We start from the raw sequence: 17842 nt of genomic DNA, 5'->3' as shown, positions 1-17842 counted from the left end.
AATTTGTTCATTTGAGGTAAAAATTGTAAATTGCTAAAAGGGTCACCTACTTGTACCCCTTAATCAATATGTTCCATTTTGAATTCTTACTATATTTGAAAATGTTTCTATACAATGAACTTCTAGAGTATCCATTACTATCTTTTTAAAAAATGTATCATATTGCTAGGTTCTTCCACTGTCTCAAGCATACCTTTCTGTCTGTGTGTTTTCCCCAAGACCTGCTTCTGAGAGCCCTCTGATTTTCAGATTTTCCAAAACAAAACAAAAATGATAACAAAGACATTGTACACCAAACATTTGCAGAAGAAAAGGAGTCAGCATTATCCCTTCATCTTCATAGTCCCAGTTTGATTAAGTTACCTATACCAGGGAATTCATGGCAATTGAGGTTAAATAGAAAAAGAAAATGGATTTTTCTCTATACAAATTGACAAATACCAAAAAAACTCTAAAAGACACAGATGTGCCCTTTTGTCTCCCCTCTTCCAGAACCTCAATGCCAATCATATACTATCTAACATGAAAGATATTATAACACAGAGGATAAGAGCCTGGACTCTAGGATAACTTGCTTATGGTCAAATCCTGGCTTTAATACTTACTTCCTGTATGATCTTAAGCAAGTAACTTAACCTCTCTAAGTCTATTTCCTTACCTATAAAGTCATAAAAATAAAAGCACCAAGTTTGTATGGTTGCTGTAACATTAAATGAGTTAGTTCCCATTAACGGCTAAGAACTGTGTCTGGCAACAGATGCTATTATTATTACTACTATTATTATTATTATTTTCACATAGAAAAATATGGATAGTCTCTTTGGGCTGGAGTTCTTGACTATAGCTTTTCTCTAATAGTTGGCAGCTAATCTGAGGAATGCAATTTAAAAATTTTGGGAGAAAGTTACCAATAGTACCTGCATTTAACACAATTACAATTAATTTCAAGATATACTATTTGAGATTAAAATATTCTGGACTTAGGAAATACTTGTTAGATGGAGCATTTTTATTTTCCTTTTTAGAGTGGCGCTTTTTGTCATGGTTGAATCATCACTGCCTCTAGAATCCTCTCATATTTAGCAGAAACGTCACTTATTAGTATATGAACACCACAACACACTAATTCTATCCCTATTCTTGTCAATAAGGTATCTTATTCTGTTGCTTGCCTTTTTAAAAAGATTATTTACATCATTTCAGTAAAGCTTCTTGTGTGATACTGTACATGAAAGTACTCTGACATTAAAGGAGAGGTGGTTTTTTTTTCCTGTTACTATAAAGTAGCTTCATTGTGTTCATCTAGTCATGCCCGATGCTTCTCATACAACATTCTGTTGCTTCTCTCAAGGAAGGGTGGTTGTTCACTAAACGTAGAGGGGGTGGAAACAGAAAGAAAAAAAGTCTGGACTTTATTATTATGTAACTTCCCCTCTTTGTTATTTCATTTGGAAATATTCAACTCATTCATGACCATGCAATTATTTCAAAGTACAATTACCTAAAATAACCCTTGACTTCAAAGTACTACATTTTGCCTAAAACCTTACAGAAAAGACAGTGACAACTCTGATATAGGATAATTTTTGCACTCCAAAAGAATATAGTTTAGAAATTCCAATTCATAAACATGTTGTATCTCCCCTCCCCAAAGATGGATCAAATTTAAAAGCAGCAATATGTTTTAAACAACAAAAACATCAACTATAAAAATGGTATGCAACATCTAAATACTTTTCACATTAGTGATACTAAAAAGACCAAATTTCCTTGTTTTAGGCTAATTCAAAGCCACAAAGATACTGAAGTCCACCACTGCTTTTTGTAATGAGTACATAACTGAGGAAAAGTTATTTTGAGTATTTTACCGAAGTATACAGAACAAGATTGCATAGCTGATCCCAGAAATAAAGCCATTACTTCCTGTCTAGTTCTTCATGTGCTACTGAGAATAGCAAGTCCAGGAAGAGAAAGTATGCAAAACTTGTTCTCCCATTCGGGACAAAAAAGCCTTCAGGTTCAATCAATATATGCACAAAGGCTAATGTTTTCTAATTTAATCTAAGGGGGTTATGCACTGTAATAGAATAACAGAAAGTTTTACTTTAAAAACTATTCAAAAACTAGATTCCAATAACCATATAATCAAACTTCCCACTAAAAATACAATATGCGACAACATGGATGGACCTAGAGGGTATCATGCTAAGTGAAATAAGTCAGGAAAAGACAAATACTATATGACCTCATTTATATGTAGAATCTAAAGAACAAAATAAACAAACAAAACAAATAGACTCATGGATACAGAGAACAAACTGATGATTGACTGCCAGGCAGGAGAGGGATTGGGGGCTAGGTGAAAAAGGTGAAGGGATGAAGAAGTACAAATTGGTAGTTACAAAATAGTTATGGGGATGTGAAGTACAGCATAGGGAATAGTCAATAACATTGTAATAACTGTATAGTGCCAGGTGGGTACCAGATGAGGACCACTTTGTAAATTATATAAATGTCTAACCACTATATGCTATGCACCTGAAATATAAAATAATGTCAACTCTAACTGAAAACTAAAATTAAAAAAGTATGATACTGTATGAAGTACAGAGCATTATCTTGAATATTCTCATCAAAATGTTTAACTGAAACCCAATTAATCTTTTAACCTAGCTTCCAGTTTAAAGGACATAAAAGAGATAAAAGAACATGTTGAAGAATACCGTGAAGATATAGATAAATCCAGAGTGTGGGACAGTTTGATATTTTACAAGACGACTGGCCTGATATCTTGAAAAAGTCAATGATATAAGGGGGCGTTGGGCAGAGGGCAGAGGGGCTGTTTTAGATGAAAAGAGATAAAGAAACAAATACAGCCAAATATAATATGAAAACTTGAACTGAACCATGACTTTTAAACCATAACATTTATAAGGCATTGGCAAAATATGAATATAAACTGGCTGTAAGTAATTATTGTTAATCGTAATACCATTATCACAGCTAAGAAAAATATGTAAAAGAATATCTGTATAGGGTGTCTGCTATCTGCAACTTACTTTCAAATAGTTCAGTCAAAAAGAAAAAAAGTTTTTATATACACATATGTAACTTGAACACAAGCACCACAATACCACAAGGGTCCATCTGACAACTGAGATGGCTACTAAGTGATTAACAGGTGGGAAACACTGGATAAAGGGATGATTCATGGGCTGAATGGAAAGGAATGGTGTGAGATTTCATTATGCTACTGAGAACCCAATTTAAAACTTATGAATCGTTTATTTCTGAAATTTTCCATTTACTATTTTCAGACAATGGTTGATTGCAGGTAACTGAAACCACGGAAAGTGAAACTGCAGATAAGTGGGACTACTGCATTCTCTTCCTTCTGTTTTTCATAGAAATTAAAGCTATCCTTGAATTAATCCAAAGTCAAGGAATTAAGATTCTCCTTGCTTATTGAGAGTTCTTGACAGCTGGCCAATGGCAGCAAACTAATTGCTCTTCATAAGAAAAGGTCTTAGAAAGGAGCATGTAATACTGACATGAGAGGAAGTAACAGCAGCAATCTGGAGAAAACTTATTGTCTATTTTGATAATTATATTGTAGTTATATAAGTGAATGTCCTTATTCTAAGGGAATACTGAAGTATTTATGGGTAAAGGGGTACAATGTATGTAACTTACTCTCAAATAGTTCATAAAGGTTTCTTCAGGCATCCACATTTTCCATTTATATGACTGAGCTGACAACCCAAACTTCTGTAGAGCTTGCTCATTTTCCAGAAGGCTCACGCACATTTATGATAAACAGCCACTAGATGGCACTCTGCGCTTTCCTAATCCCAGCAGCCTAGATTTCCACAGGCAGCAATTTAGACTCAATTATACTTAAAACAAAAACAAAACAAAAACTGGTGATCTTTAATAAAGCACCCATATTAGGTGTTATCCTTGCCTACAACAAGACCCTACATGATCTGACTTTTCATTGTGCCCCCCAAACTCATCTCTCTGACTTTACCTCTTTTGATCCATTAGTGTTCTTTTCAGAGAACTTCCCTGACCCTCCCATATAAAATAGCAGCTGGCTGCCTGCTCTCCCCTACCTTCTGCCCACACTCCCAGAATGTAAATTTCAGGACAGACTTTATTTTGCTCACTGCAGGATCCCAAAAGCCTAGAAAAGGGATACACGCAATGCATGTATCCTCTCTTTCATCTTTAGCTATTACTCATCATTCTTCAATTGAAATATATTACATCTCCCTCTCCCCAACCAGTACCTAACAGAACTAGAAGGTGAAGAGATTTAAATGTTAAGCATTTAAGTATTTTAAGTGGAAGAAAGTTATCAAGAGACTTAAGCAGCAGAATCACCCTACAAAAGCAGTGCTCTAGAAAAATTCTTTTGTCAAGGAGATGGTAAAATGTACGACTGGAAAGCAGAGATGCAGGAGACACTGCAGAGATAGTTACTGTCAATGTCTCTGGTGTCAGGAGACTTAGGTTTAATCATGGCTCCATAGTTTACCTCTCTGTGACTTTAAATAAACTGTTAATTCAAGAAGTTCTTTGTGTCTCAGTTGCCCAGTGTGTAAAATGAAAGCAGGAAAAAATATCTACCTCACAGGGATCATAAAGGTTATGTTTATCCTGTGCTTAGTATAGTGCCTGACATAAATTTTAGCATTGCATGTAGGAAATAAGGGAAAAGGAACAGGCAAATATTTGTTCATTTTTTCAACTTATTTTTATTGAGTACCCTATAGGTACTGTCAGGTACTTTTCTCTAGGCATTGGAAATATAACTGCAAACAAAAAGAGTCCCTGGTCATCATCACCTTGACATTCTAGCATGAAGTGACAAAAACAGTCCTAATTTATCTGAATCTATCTGGTTCTTGAGTTTCCACTGATGAATAGCTAAAGTTGGGACAGCAAAGTTCCATCAAAGTCCTTCCTCTGTGTCTTTCAGAGATACATGTTCTATAACGTCAGGCTATGAAAAAGGCTATAAAGAAAAATTAAGTAGGGTAAAGGAACAAAGTGAGCTGACCTTATTTTAAAGAGGGTTGTGACATTCAAGTGAAGATGTGAGAGATGCTGGAATAATTCAAAATAAAACTGAAATGCGGGAGGAAGAAATGATTTGAAGACATTGTGTTTTGGGGTAGAAATGATTTAGCTCTGGCTTCAAAAGACAAACTAAAGGCTGACTGGAAATAGCACCTTAGAAATGAGTTTACTTACATGCAAGTAAACTTACTTACTTACTTAGTCTTACTTACTTACTTAGTCTTTCATTCCTTTCTGCCTTGAGGAATGAAGAAGTGTAGGATCTTCTAATGCAGAGAACTGTCTTCTAGGGACTGTGTTATGGGTTAAATTGTGTTCTCCCCACCCCGAAAAGATATAATGGAATCCTAGCCTCCAGTACCTCAGAATGTGGCTTTATTTGAAGGCAGAATTTAAAGACAAAATCAAGTTAAGATGAGGTCATTAGGATTACCCCTAATCAATATGACTAGTGTCCATATGAAAGCGAAAATTTGGACACAGATTGAGACACAGACAGAGGGAAGATGCTGCACAGTACCAGGGAGAAGACAGCCATCGCCAAGCCAAGGAGAGAGACCTCAAACAGGTCCTTCCCTCACAGTCTTCAGAAGGAACCAACCTTGCTGATACTTTCATTTAAGACTTATAGCCTCTAGAACTGTGAGACAATACATGTTTGTTGTTTAAGCTGCCCAGTTTGTGGCACTTTGTTACAGTAACCCTAGCAAAAGAATTCAAACTGGAAGATCATATCTATATACTTATCTCCTTGAAAGCAATCATAAGCCCCTTGAGAGGAAGAACTTTTTAAAGTCATCTTCGTATCCCTTCTACAGTACCTGATCTCATGCAAAAATTTAGTAAGATACTATATTACGTTTCAACAACTACAAACAGTGGACTTCAATAAATGCTAAATTTTTCTCGCTACCTTTTTCATATATATTTTTCCTGACAGATAATTTCTCTTTTGCAAAATGAAATTAACTTCTGATACATATTCAAGTAGTAATCTCAACTCAGTAATCCTGAACTGGAGCTAGTTTGGCAACATCAAAATTAAAATTTAAGTGCCTAAGGTTATCAGGTGTTACGTACAAATAATTAAATATAAACTATCCCTGATCTTTAGGCAACTATATTCTAAAATAGACCTGGATATATAGGAAATACCAAGAGATGAGTTAAAACTGTTAGTTTGATACATGAATAGTAGTAAGAAATTTCACATAAAAGTCAAATGTAAGTAAGAAAGCATGAGAAAGGGAGGCAGTCGTCACCAAAGCACTTTACTCCAGCTCAGCACTGGGCTAGGTATTGACATACGCAATTTCATCCACAGAAACTCGCCATCTACAGATAGGAAACTCAGACTCAAGGAAGTCGCATGACATTGTCCAAGTTCACCCAATAATGGTGTTAGAGGAAAACTGGAACCTGGAACTGTGTAATTCAAAAAGCAAACCCTTTTTGGTAAACAACATACGAGCATATACCTACAATATATTATCCTTCCACCTAGAAACATGAACATGAGTTACCTTATTTATCTCATTATAGTCTTAATTCTGGCAAAGAAAAATGCAAAATACAATTCATGTTAAATAGGTTCTCAAAGGCGTAGGTAGCTATAGAACAGAAAAAAGTATAAGAGTATCAAGGGAGCAAGCTCATGTGTAGACAGAACCTGACATCTTTGATCAAACTGCTTGGTTGAAAGGCCATTTAAGAACATTTACAGGCTGAACATTTACAGAGCAGCAACATGATTAAGAACAAAGTAAATGCAAAGATATAGCTGCCCATAAATTACATTTATAATCAGTTACAAAATAAGCCTACTCTACTACTTCAGGAAACAAAAGTTCACAAAACCACACCCAAAAGACTGGTAAGCCTTTTAAAAAATGTCTAGTTACTCAAAACAATTTAGAACGAATAAATTAAATATATAACAGGGATCCGCACCCCCTGGGCCACTGACCGGTGTTAGGAACCCAGTCGCACAGCAGGAGGTGAGTGGTAGGTGAGTGAGCAAAGTTTCATCTGTATTTACGGCTGCTCCCCAGTGCTAGCATCACCGCCTCAGCTCTACCTCAGATCATCAAACATTAAACTCTCACAGGGGCGCTAACCCTATTATGAACTGTGCATGCGAGGGATCTAGATTGTGTGCTCCGTATGAGAAGCTAATGCCTGATGATCTGAGGTGAAGCTGAGGCGGTGATGCTAGCACTGGCGAGCAGCTGCAAATACAGATTAACGTTAGCCTCAGTGAGGTTTGACTGCACAGAGACCATAATAAACCAATTGCTTGCAGACTCATATCAAAACCCTGTTGGTGAGTGGCAAGTGACAATTAAGCTGCATCTGCTGGCAAGCTTTATAGTGGCAAGTGAGTTGATGTACTTCAATTGTACAGCTGCATCTGGTGGCAGGCTTTAAGCCAGAATGCGACATTTATTCTAGTCTGTGCCATGGCCTGCCCATTATTTTATTTACCACTTCTATCTGCACCTCTTTCCCATACTGCGCACTTGTCTCAGTCATGGTTTTGGTAGGCCCACAGGCTAACCTTTGCCAAAATGAGTAAAAAAAAGTCGCTGAAGGGCTTCTTTGAAAAGGGGGAAAGACCCAATGATAAGACAGCAGAAGATGCTAAGACTGCCAATAAAAAGCAAGCTGCATTTAAAAGAAAATACCAAGAGTCCTTCTTAAATTACGGGTACATTCCAATAGGTGATTCAGATTCTTCAAGCCTGCTCTGTATGATATGTGGCAACCAGCTATCCAATGAAGCCATGAAATCTTAAAATCTACTTCACCACATGGAGATCAAGCATCCTGCATTAAAAGACAAGCCTTTGGAGTTTTTCAAAAGACAAAAATGTGAACACAAAGAACAGAAGCAATTATTGAAGGCTACCACTTCATCAAATGTGTCTGCACTGAGAGCATCATTCTTAGTGGCTAACCGCATTGCTAAAGCTAAGAAGCCCTTAACTATTGGTGAAGAGTTGATCCTGCCTGCTGCTAAGGATGTCTGTTGTGAACTTTTAGGAGAGGCTACTGTTCAAAAGGTGGCACGTGTTCCTTTTTCGGCTAGTATCATAACTACATGAATTGATGAAATAGCAGAGGACATTGAGGCACAACTATTTGGATTAATGAGTCACTGTGATACGCAATCCAGGCTGACAAGTCTACTAATGTTGACAACAATGCAACAATGCTTGTTTTTGTACGATATATTTTTCAGGAGGATGTGCATGACGATATGTTTTGTGCACTTTTGTTGCCAATCAACACCACAGCTGCAGAACTATTCAAGTCTTTGAATTATGTATCGGGAAAACTGAATTGGTCATTTTGTGTCAGTATATGCATGGACAGAGTGGCTGCCATGACCAGATAGCTTCCTGGTTTCACTACTCAGATCAAGGAGGTCACTTCTGAATGTGGGTCTACACACTGTGTTATCCATAGAGAAATTCTGGCTAGCTGAAAAATGTCACCTGAACTTAACATTTAACAGGATGTGATTAAAATTCTCAATCACATTAAAGTACATGCCCTTAACTCACATCTGTTCACACAGCTGTGAGATGCACACAGAGCACACACGTCTCCTCTTATACACAGAAGTGAGATGGCTTTCCAAAGGTACATCACACTGGCCAGAGTTTCTGATTTATGAGAGCCGCTTAAGATTGTTTAGGAGAACAGTCACCACTGGCAGCACATTTCAGTGACACAGAATAGGTTGCAAAACTTGTTTACTCGTGTGACCTATTCAACCTGCTTAATCAAGTCAATCTGTCACTTCAGGGAGAATGACAACTCTGTTCAAGTGGGCAGATAAAATGGCTGTATTTAAAGCCAAACTGGAATTATGGGAGCGATGAGTGAACATTGGGATTTTTGACGTGTTTCAAACATTAGCAGAGATTTTGAAAGAGACTGAGTGAGCCAGGACCTTCTTTCTTCCAGGTGGTGCATGATCACCTATCTCAGCTTTCAAAAGAGTTTGAGCATTACTTCCCAATCACAAAAGACCCCTGGAACTAGGAAGGAATGGATCTGTGATCCATTTGTGAATAAGCCAGGTGAATAGTGCTAGAAAGGATCAACTGCTTGAGATCACAAATGACGGTGGCCCTAAAAGTATGTTTGAGACAACTTCACATCTCCATACGTTCTGGATTAAAGCCAGGGCAGAATAACCTGAGATTTCCACGAAAGCTCTGAAAAGCCTGTGTCCATTTCCAACATCCTATCTTTGTGAAGCAGGGTTTTCTGCAGTGACAGCAACCAAAACAAGATTTCAGAGTAGACTGGACATAAGCAACACGCTTTGGATGTCACTATCTCCCATCACCCCCAGATGGGACCATCTAGTTGCAGGAAAACAAGCTCAGGGCTCCCATTGATTCTGCATCTTGGTGAGCTGCATAATTATTTCATTATATGTTACAATGTAATAATAATAGAAATAAAGTGCATAATAAATGTATTGTGCTTGAATCATTCAGAAACCATCTCCAGCCCACCCTGGTCTGTGGAAAAATTGTATTCCATGAAACTGGTCTCTGGTACCAAAAAGACTGGGGACCGCCGACATATAAAGATCACCAACATGACTCATGGTACCATCTCCAAACTTTATGGCATTGATGTTTGTTCACTATTGGTGACAATTCTTATACAGTAGTTAAAATACTCAAACTTCTTAATACATTATTCTAAAATACCTATCAGTAATGCTCAAGGCATTTATACCACCCAAAATTTTATTACCCAATAGCAATGAATGATATTTGGCCTTAATCTTCATCTGCAAAACTAAAGGCATGCCATGGTACAAAATGAACATGATTTTTATTTATCTAGCTCCTGAAACTTGACTTTTGTATTCAGTGTTACTCTGTGTCTCTGAAAATGAACAAAGTATATTTAAACTTATTTTGTGGTTTCTGATAACTTTCTGAAATCATTTGTCAAAGCAGTCGAAAAACTGGATTCTCTGGTCTTCACAGCTGATCTCTCCTGGTCTTTTTTAAATTCCCAAAGTTAATCCTTCTGTAGGAGGAACAAGGACCACAGGGTTCTTCCTCAACCGTGCTTACTGTGACTTTAGGAGAGGGTGCTTGAGACAGTATTAAGCCTATTAATGCCTAATCCTCACCGTGAAGACTCTATGGCAGAAATTACAGATTGCAGGCTGTAATGCCGGATCTCGCCCCTAAACTTTTGTTTACAATGGATTAAAAAAAAATTTTAAGTAGTTGTGAACGCTAAACAATCTGGAGAATCTCTCAAAAAATCTGAAGACCTGGTAACACTGGACTCATCTTCTCAATGGACAACCAGCAAGAGCTAGAAGACTTTTCTTTTTTAGATATAAAGGAGTCCCACTCCACGCATTCTAATAATCACCATTCTCTTCTGGTTTACTTATATTATGCTTCATAAGCCATATTCTAAAAATAAATCAACACAATCACAAATTACAGACATTTTCCTTTGAAACTAAGAACACAGATGACCCAAATTCTGCAAGGTTAGGAATCTTTTCTAGAAGGCCAAAGATGATATGAAATGAAAGCGAAATGAAACAAATGAATCTCTGTAACCAGGTGGTAACATAATCACACAGCAAGGAAGAAGGCCATGCAACTTTCTCAGTAATTTGACTCTATAACTATAGTGAAATATACCCTAAGAACAACAATAAAAAGCCATTAACTTTTTCAGTAATCATATTGGTGGTAGTGCTGGCATCATCGCTGAGGCTATTTTGTATTTATATAATGTGAGGGTAAAAAATGAGTAATCATGCTGGTTTTCAGTGTGGGAGAAAGGAGATAAAGATATAACATCAAAGAAAGGTCTTTGGGTTATTTAATTTGATTTTTAAGTATAACATGAACTCATGATTTTTTTTTGAAAAGAAAAAACTTATTTCCTAGCTCTAATCACAGAAAAGCCCTAGTAACAATGACTAACTCAGTAGGAATAAGCAATTTAAGTGCCCAGATTGTGATCTCCAAATGCCTTTTCCCACTTAAAGGCTTCTTAGAGAAAGGGCTATTTCCTGGTCTGGGGCAAAAATATACAAGATATGTTTGGACAAACTGTCATACCAAATGTAAAAAACTATCAAAGATGCCTCAAATCGAGTCAAATGGACTTAGGGGCCATCATTAAGGTACTCCGACTGGCCAAAGATGAGACAATCAATAAAAATAACAATTATACATGCTACAAAATGCATGGATATTGAAAACATTATGCAAAGTAACAGAAGTGAGTCAAAAAAGACCACATTTTGTATGATTCCATTTATATGAAATACTCAGACTAGGCAAACCTATAGAGTAGATTAGTGGTTGCCTAGGGTTGAAGGTAGGGTAGCATAAGGGGAATGAATGACTGCTAATGGGTACAGGGTTTCTTTTCGGGGTGACGGAAATGTTTCAAACTTATTAAATCTTGTTAATGGTTGCACAACTCTGTGAACATACTACAAATCACTAAACTGTACACTTTAAACAGGTGAATTCTATGGTATGTAAATTATAACTCCATAAAGCTGTATGCCAAAAACCAACCACACTGGACTGAACCACAAATATGTTCAAAGCAATCTCTACTGGTCATTTTGGAGGATGGTAGGAATCCAACTCATTGTTTTGAAAACTGGAAAGTATCAAGTATTTATCTTGTCTTTCATATATATTAGCTATCTAGGTAACCAAAGAGATGAGGTGAAATTTCTCTTTATGGAAGTATTACAATTATTAAAGAAAAGATTACCATTTTGCAATCCTAAATAAAATAATGGATCTAGTCAACCAGACATTAGGTGCTTTCTGAAGAAGTGTACACCACCACCTACGAAGTAGTCTAACAAAAACAAAACCACGGAGAACTTATAGATAAAAAAGACTAGAGAGATTTTTCCAACAATGGCAATGTAAGAACCTTATGAATCCTGATTCAAACAAACTAATTAATGGGAAAAATTGAACAGATTGGTATTCGCTATTAAGGATTTGTTTTTAAAAATTTTAGGTGTGTGATGATATTGTAGCTATGTTTTTAAAAATTAAGAGTATTTATAAAATGATATGTCTGAGATTTGCTCTAAAATAGGAAGAATGGGAAAAGATATAGGTAAAACATTAGTCACAGCTAATAATTGTTGAAGTTGAGATGAATACATGAAAGTCTATTTTGCCATTTTCTCTCATTTTACATATATTTGAAATTTTCACCAATAAAACTTTAAAAAAGACAATAGTTTTACTAATTCTATACATTATCGGAATTATGGCATTTCACAAATTCGAACATGATTATGTCTCTCACCATTTTACGTCCCTGAAATCAAGACACATCTTATAGGGAATGGTGTATCAGTTTAATTGATAGTATTTTTTCTCAGTGGTACATAAAATGATGTCTTTGAAAATGAATAGCATCTTAAATTCAATTAAAAAACTAAGTTTACAAATACATCTAGAAATCTATTTCTCCTTAGCTAAATCATTATTTGCTTTGTACCTGGAAAGGAAAATTAAAAACCCAACTCTTGGCGATCTGAATTTTCTTACTTGCTTGGAATTAATTATTACAATGAAAGAAGTATTAAAATAATACTTTAGCCAATATAAAAATGAACTTAGTCCCCAAACTAGCATTAGAAAGGACTTGGGAAGTATGGGGCAAAAGTCTACCTAAAGGGGGTGGGGAACTGCTGTAGTTATTCCACCAAGGCTAAAAAATATAGTGAAAATGAATTCTAGTTGACGAGACTATCTTTCCTTCATTATAAAAAAAGGGAGTTCCTAAGCACCCACCATTTCAGCTTGTCAACAAGTTACTCACTTCAAAGTTGCAAAATGCAATTTTGCAAGTCTGTACTTTAATGGAATCACACAAAATTAAAAATGCAAGTTTTTTAAAGATACGACAGTTTAACTGAAGATTTCAAAGGTAAAGGAAATTCCTAAAAAGCAAAGTAAAAGAAAGATTAGCTACATTTAGAAAAAGTCAATTTATATCAAAAACACTATAAATGAAACTTGAAAGGCTAACAAGCTGAGAAATACAAATGTGCCATATGAAAAAAGGTAATTCTAAATAGCTCTTAAGATCAAGAAAATGATCAATAATCTAATATAAAAAATGGGCAAAAAATAGGTGCAGGTCAAAGAAAATATATATATTTATGTAACCCCAAATGGTCAATCTTGTTGATAATAAACTAAATTAAAACAAGGTAACTTATAAATCACTGGATTTAGGAAGCTTTTTAAAATAATAATGCCTAGTTCTGCCGGCGAAGCAAGAGATGAAAGAGTATTCCTACCCCCAATACTGGAGCAATTCTTTATTAATCTCCTTCAAGTGTCACCTTCTCAATGTGGCCTCACTCACCTTATTTAAAACCGTATCCTCAGTCCCCAAATTCTTAACACCCCCTTACCTTACTCTCTTTTCTACCTTATCACCCACCATACCATGTAATTAACTTATTGTGTCTATTCCTTATTCTCTGTCTCGCCCCATTACAATCAAGTTCCCAAGGATAGGAATATATATTTTTTCACTGATGTGTCACAAGGATGGAAAACTACCTGGGACATGGTAGATGTTCAAAAACTATTTGTTTAATGAATGGAGTTAAACTGGTTAACTCTTTCTTAAGAAAAACTTTGATAACATGAATTAAAAATATTTAAAATGCACACACCAGCAATATCACTTCCAAGAACTTATCCTAAGGAAATAATCACTGTTGTGAGTGAGCACTGTTTATCCAAAAGATTACTCATCGTTAACTGTGAATTGTGAAAAAGTGGGAACAGCCTACAATGGAACACTTAAAACAATGTGTAATATTTAATACTATGAAAAATATTCATGATGTTAACTGGGAAAAGTGTACCCAATGATTCAATTTTTGTCCTAAGAAGTATACTTGCTTATTAATAGGAACTCAAATAAATTATGATACATTCATTTAATGGAATAGTAGATGAAGCTACTCTCTTTGTCCTAATATGGAACCATTTCTAAGACTTAGTGAAGAAAACAGAACTTAAAAAAAATAGTAAGGCTCCACTATATGGAACTGACAAAGAACCAAGATACATCGTAACTGTAAAAAATATCCAATACCATTTAATTTTTTAAAATTGTTTCAAATTTATGTACTCTCTACTGGATAAAAATGTTGGAAATTTTAAAGTATTTTCTTTTCTAAATATTCAACGTAACAATCACACTTTTGGAAATTTGAGAAATAAAACCATCTTCCTTTTGACTCCATAGATCAGTGTGTACTACAATGAGCAAAAGCACTTCTCCAGCTTAAATAATTTTACTGCGAAATTTATACTAACCCCATACAGTTCGTTTAACTGCAAATAAAGTGAAAAATTTCTGTCCAAATTAACTTCCTAAGCTAAGTAATAAAATTATTAGACATGAAATCTATTCTGGAATTATGTTCCATAGAAACAATTTCAAAAGCAGACATATATGTTAAATTATAAAAGCTTATGACAAACAGATAAAGGCATGGCTATAGGTATACACATATTGAAAAATGCTCAAAGGGAGATAGAGCATTGTGCCCTTTTAGATACAGAGCCAGTGGGCCACGAAAGGGTACCTAAACACCCAGGCATCCTGAGGTTCCTTATTCAGAAGCCTCAGTTCACTTAGCTTGTACCTTATTTGTTCTCAGACACATCAGAAGGAATTATCACTTGGAGACAGCAGTGGTTAGTACCCAGGGCTTTGGGGTACGTCAGACCTCAGTTGGAATCCCAACTTTACAATTTTATAGGGGGGTAATGTGACAAATCTCAATTTCCTTCTCTGTAAAGTAAAATACAGATTATCACCAACAAATTAAGGTTACTAAGAATACAGTGTCTGAAGAAGTGAAAAGGGGAAAGAATTCAAATAAGACAACTAAAAATCCCTAAAGTAAAATCTGTCAACAGTGAAAGGACCCAGAGGAAACATCCTAAAGAGCACTGAGCTGGAAGACAGGAGCCCTGGATTCCAGTTTTGACCCTGCTACAACCAGCTCCAGCTCCATGAGCATATTATTTCATGTTTGTAGGTTCTAGTTTTAAGATCTACAAAATCAGGGGATTGAAAATCCTTTCTACCTGGTACCACACCATGACTACCGTACCAGAATGCTAACTACTGTTCTACTTTCAAAAGTTTCTAAAATTTTTCATTTAAATGCTTGGTTTTTGTAACTTCAGGTCCTGATCAGTTTTCATTATGACTGTGCTACCAGACATAAGAACATATTAGACTGTTTCCTTAACTAAGTTATCCAAGGTTAGACTGCTAAAAAGTGACAAAATTAAAATTCAAACCTAATTCTCACCAAACTCTGTGGCATGCTTCTTCCTCTGCTGCCTGACTAATCTGGTAATTAACAGCTCACCTTTGCAAAATGACTGAAGTCAGAAGTCATGGAACTTGACTCAGGTGGGGCCTGAACTTGTGACACAATACTCTAACTAAGTTAATTAATTAGACATTTCAGCTACTTAAGAGGAGGGTGGAGAAACAAAAGAAAAGGTAAAATTATCAAGAAAATTGATGTTAACTGAAGACAAAACAAGTAAATGGGGTTGGTTCATTCACATATATTTGCAGGAGTTAAAGCTGCCCAAGGTGAAATATTCAGCAAAATAAGCGCTAGATTATCTGGACTATTCACTTGCTTTTGTGCAAGAATGCAATAATTAAGAACACAATTCTAGGTTATTCACAGTAGTGAATGGAGAAGTAACAGATAATGCAAAGTACATATATTCAGCTTTAGAAATAAGCATATGGTCTAAATAGATAATCCAAACTAATGAATATCTGTGTTTAAAGTATATGATCACCTATATTATACCCACCTCCAAATCAGAGGTCGATTCTGGCTGATATCAATTTCCATGTGGAGACACCAAGACAAATGACTTCTAAATAATACAGTGAATAATAAAATCACCACCTCCTTACATCGGCAAAAACCATTTTATAACATATTCACATCAGCTCCATAGAGAATAACAAAACTAACGCACAAAAAGAAAATGAGTAACATTTAAATTCGCACTGCATACTAAAACCAGGTTAGCTCCTTGCTGTTTCCATTAAACCAATCTGGGATTAAAAACTGGTTTTCAAATAATCTATACATGGATAATCAAGAAGCAACCCCCTCCCCCACACACAACATATATTAAACTCACAATTAAATGTTACTAAGCACTTTACAAAATAAAAAATTTCATAACACAGCTGATAGAAATGGAGCAAGAAGTTAGGTCACCTACCACTTTTTTAGCTCTACGTCATTATGTGCTCTCCGCAAACATTAAGTAGGTACTTTTTTAGCTCTAAGTCATTATGTGCTCTCCGCAAACATTAAGGAGGCACAAAAACACCATACATCCCTATCTAGTATTGTCATTAAGAAAGGTAACCTAGGAAAGCCTCTGAAACGCATTTCATCAGCTCACAAATTAGATGATATACGACTCTACATAACATCAAATAAATGGAAAAGTGTCAAGAAAATAATGCACTTCTGAACACAAATTGTCTAAAAGACAATTTTCAAGTCCCTTTGCAATTAAACAGTCCAAGATAAAAATTCTTTAGAGTAAGATTCACTTGCAGAAGCCCTCTACTGGGCGTTTCTATTAAGCCGTGTCCAACTTTTGTGTTTCCCACAATAGCGCTAAACCATGGTTATGCATCCTGCTGGTAAAACCGGACATGCGGCACTCAATATATCAAACCAGAAAAACCAACACTGTCGGCTAAAGAACTTTCCCGTCACTATTGTGATGCCCATTCCAGAAGGTATCTGCTTTCAGTGTGAGGACTTGAGATTTAAAAAGCGAAGCAGTAAGAGAAACAGGCTCTGTATACAGTGCTCTGAATGCACACTGCAGGCTCCGCAGGAAGTTGACCTACCCTGCGTATAGCTAGCTCCATGCCCTCCTCTAAAAAAAGGGAGCATGTAGCTGGCAGACCAAAATACGGCAAATTCATTCAAGAATTCCCTAAAGGCCTACCGTGCAGACAGACGTAGGAGATAAGACGCTGGGAAGGAGGTATGAAAAAGAGACCAGAGTTCATGGGGAGGCTGATAATGATCCACCAGCTCCGTTGGGAGGCCCAAACTAGGGGAGCTTGTGCCTCCTCTCTGGAGTTGGGGAGGTAATGACCGGAGGGCCTCTGGTCCTCCTCCAATAGTCCTTTACAGCAGACCTGCGGCTTAAACCCAGGCCTGGCCTTCAGCAACAGACGCTGCCTTCCACATGGTTCATGGAGAGCGACCCTCCAAGGCCACCGCGAAGCCATGTGGCTGGGGCCGCAGGGTGCCCAAACCCGGTGCACGTTCAAGACGTGAAACCAGAGAAGAGGTGCGGGAGGAAATCCAAAGAATAGGATGTTGGGGTTCAAGACTCACTTCCTTTGGGCTTTGTCCTTCTTGGCCTTGGTCCTTTTCTTTCGGGCCTGGAGCGCAAGCACTGCAGGAGAGAGGGATGGATGAAGGGCGAATGTGGAGGAAAGGAGGCGACCAAGGTGAGGGTGGAGACCTAGCAGGGACGCGAGGCCCGGGTGCCGGGCCTGCCTGAGACGCAGCTCCGAGGTGAGCGCCGAGGCTTCGGCAAGGCTGCCGGCCAGGGGTCTGGCGGCCCACGGGGCACAGAGCAGTGCCCAGGCGGGG

General features: G+C 36.8%; 1 protein-coding gene across 1 annotated transcript in view; it reads right to left on the bottom strand.

The window, feature by feature from the left end:
* Positions 1-17841, bottom strand: part of SRPK1 (SRSF protein kinase 1) — a gene marked incomplete at its 5' end in the record, with an annotated part of 71561 nt that extends 53720 nt beyond the window's left edge. Inside the window, one exon of the mRNA XM_015585896.2 lies at positions 17582-17841. Coding sequence (XP_015441382.2) covers positions 17582-17841 — 260 coding nt within the window. The remainder of the gene's footprint in view (positions 1-17581) is intronic.
* Position 17842: the final 1 nt, after the last annotated feature.

The sequence above is a fragment of the Pteropus alecto genome, unplaced genomic scaffold, assembly GCF_000325575.1.
Source record: "Pteropus alecto unplaced genomic scaffold, ASM32557v1 scaffold202, whole genome shotgun sequence".
NCBI lineage: Eukaryota > Metazoa > Chordata > Mammalia > Chiroptera > Pteropodidae > Pteropus > Pteropus alecto.
The sequence above is the reverse complement of the archived record's forward strand: the minus strand, read 5'-3'. Positions and strand labels throughout refer to the sequence as shown.